The sequence below is a fragment of the Lycium barbarum genome, chromosome 10 (assembly GCF_019175385.1).
Source record: "Lycium barbarum isolate Lr01 chromosome 10, ASM1917538v2, whole genome shotgun sequence".
NCBI classification, from domain to species: Eukaryota; Viridiplantae; Streptophyta; class Magnoliopsida; order Solanales; family Solanaceae; genus Lycium; species Lycium barbarum.
Window position 1 is genome coordinate 108,304,676 of NC_083346.1, and position 1,401 is coordinate 108,306,076.

The 1,401-nt window shown below is 36.6% G+C and overlaps 1 protein-coding gene across 1 annotated transcript; it reads right to left on the minus strand.

Annotated features, from left to right (window-relative positions):
- Nucleotides 1-210: 210 nt before the first annotated feature.
- LOC132613283 (uncharacterized) lies at nt 211-1,029 on the minus strand. Its single transcript, XM_060327308.1, has one exon. It carries the CDS (start codon nt 1,027-1,029, stop codon nt 211-213), a length of 819 nt encoding a protein of 272 aa, XP_060183291.1.
- Nucleotides 1,030-1,401: the final 372 nt, after the last annotated feature.

The window sequence follows — 1,401 nt, forward strand, 5'->3', positions numbered from 1 at the left end:
TTGTCTCCAAAAATTATCTACATGCTTATGATGCATAATCAGCTCAGCTTTTCCTTTGTTCATCTGCATTCTGTCTACTTCATCCATCGATAGCATATATTTTTCCTTTTTGGTTTTCACTTCATCTTCAAGTTGCCGCACATTGTCAACGATGTTTCCTATCTTGGTTCTGGACCATTCTCCTAAAGCTTTGCTTGTATTCTTAAGTTTCTACTGGACCTCCCAAAATATATTACCACTTGTATGTGTGATCCAGTTATCTTTCACAATATTCTGATACCCTTCAATGTATGTCCAGAAATTCAAGAATCTGAAGTACTTAACATATGACTGTTGATTGTTCTTACAGGTGATCAGGAGAGGACAATGATCAGAACTGATTCTAGCAAGATGGATATTAACAGTAATGTTAAATGCCTCATTCCATTTCTCATTACATAGAATCCTATCCAGCCTTTTCCAAATCACATCCGCTGCTTTCCTTTCATTTGACCAGGTAAAGATATTCCCTGAAAAGCCAATATCTTTGACACCACAATCATGGATACATTCAATGAAAGGCAAACTTTTCTTGAAACTGTATGGTTTTCCTCCTTTCTTTTCATCCATAGACAATATGCAGTTGAAGTCACCACATATCATCCATGGATCCTGAATAGTTGAGGCAAATACTCTCATATATCTCCATAGATCTTCCCTGCCTGCTGACCTTGACTTAGCATAAACCACAGAGATATATACTAGTTGATTAGACTGAGTTTTGATTCTACAAGTAACCATTTGATCTTCTGAACAAAAGATAGAGCATTCCAGATCATTCCCCCCAAAAATCCAAATTTTGTTGTTCACATTAGCATAAGCACCTTTCATCCCAAGAGTTACTTTGTATGAGTCTAATTTTGATTCGTTGATAAAAGGTTCCTGAAGAGTCACAAAAGAGATTTTGTGTTCTTTAATCAAATATCTAAGCCTTTCTGTTGTAGCCTGAGATTTCATCCCTCTAATATTCCAGTTGAGACTCTTAATCATTAGTAGGGGTTTCAACAGATTTTTGTGTATTCTTTTTTTGGTTCCTTGTGATAGGTGTTATTCTCGCTTGTCTTTCCACTTTCTCTTGTTCTCTGCCCCTTCTGTATCTTTTGTTTCGTTGTTAGCTTTCTCCTTACTAGTGTCCTTAGGATTTTCCTCTTTTTGTTCTTTCTCCTCTTCTTCAAATTCCTCTGAATCACTGTCTTCTCCTTCTTCTGAGATACTGTCCTCTTCATCCTCATCTTCAGATGAATTTTCTTCTTCAGTAGAAGACGTCTCTACCCATTCATCTACCTTCTTTTGACCTTTCGTGCTTTCCTCATACTGTTGGATTCTTTCTGAAGTCTCAGCAATAGTATCCACATTTAGATT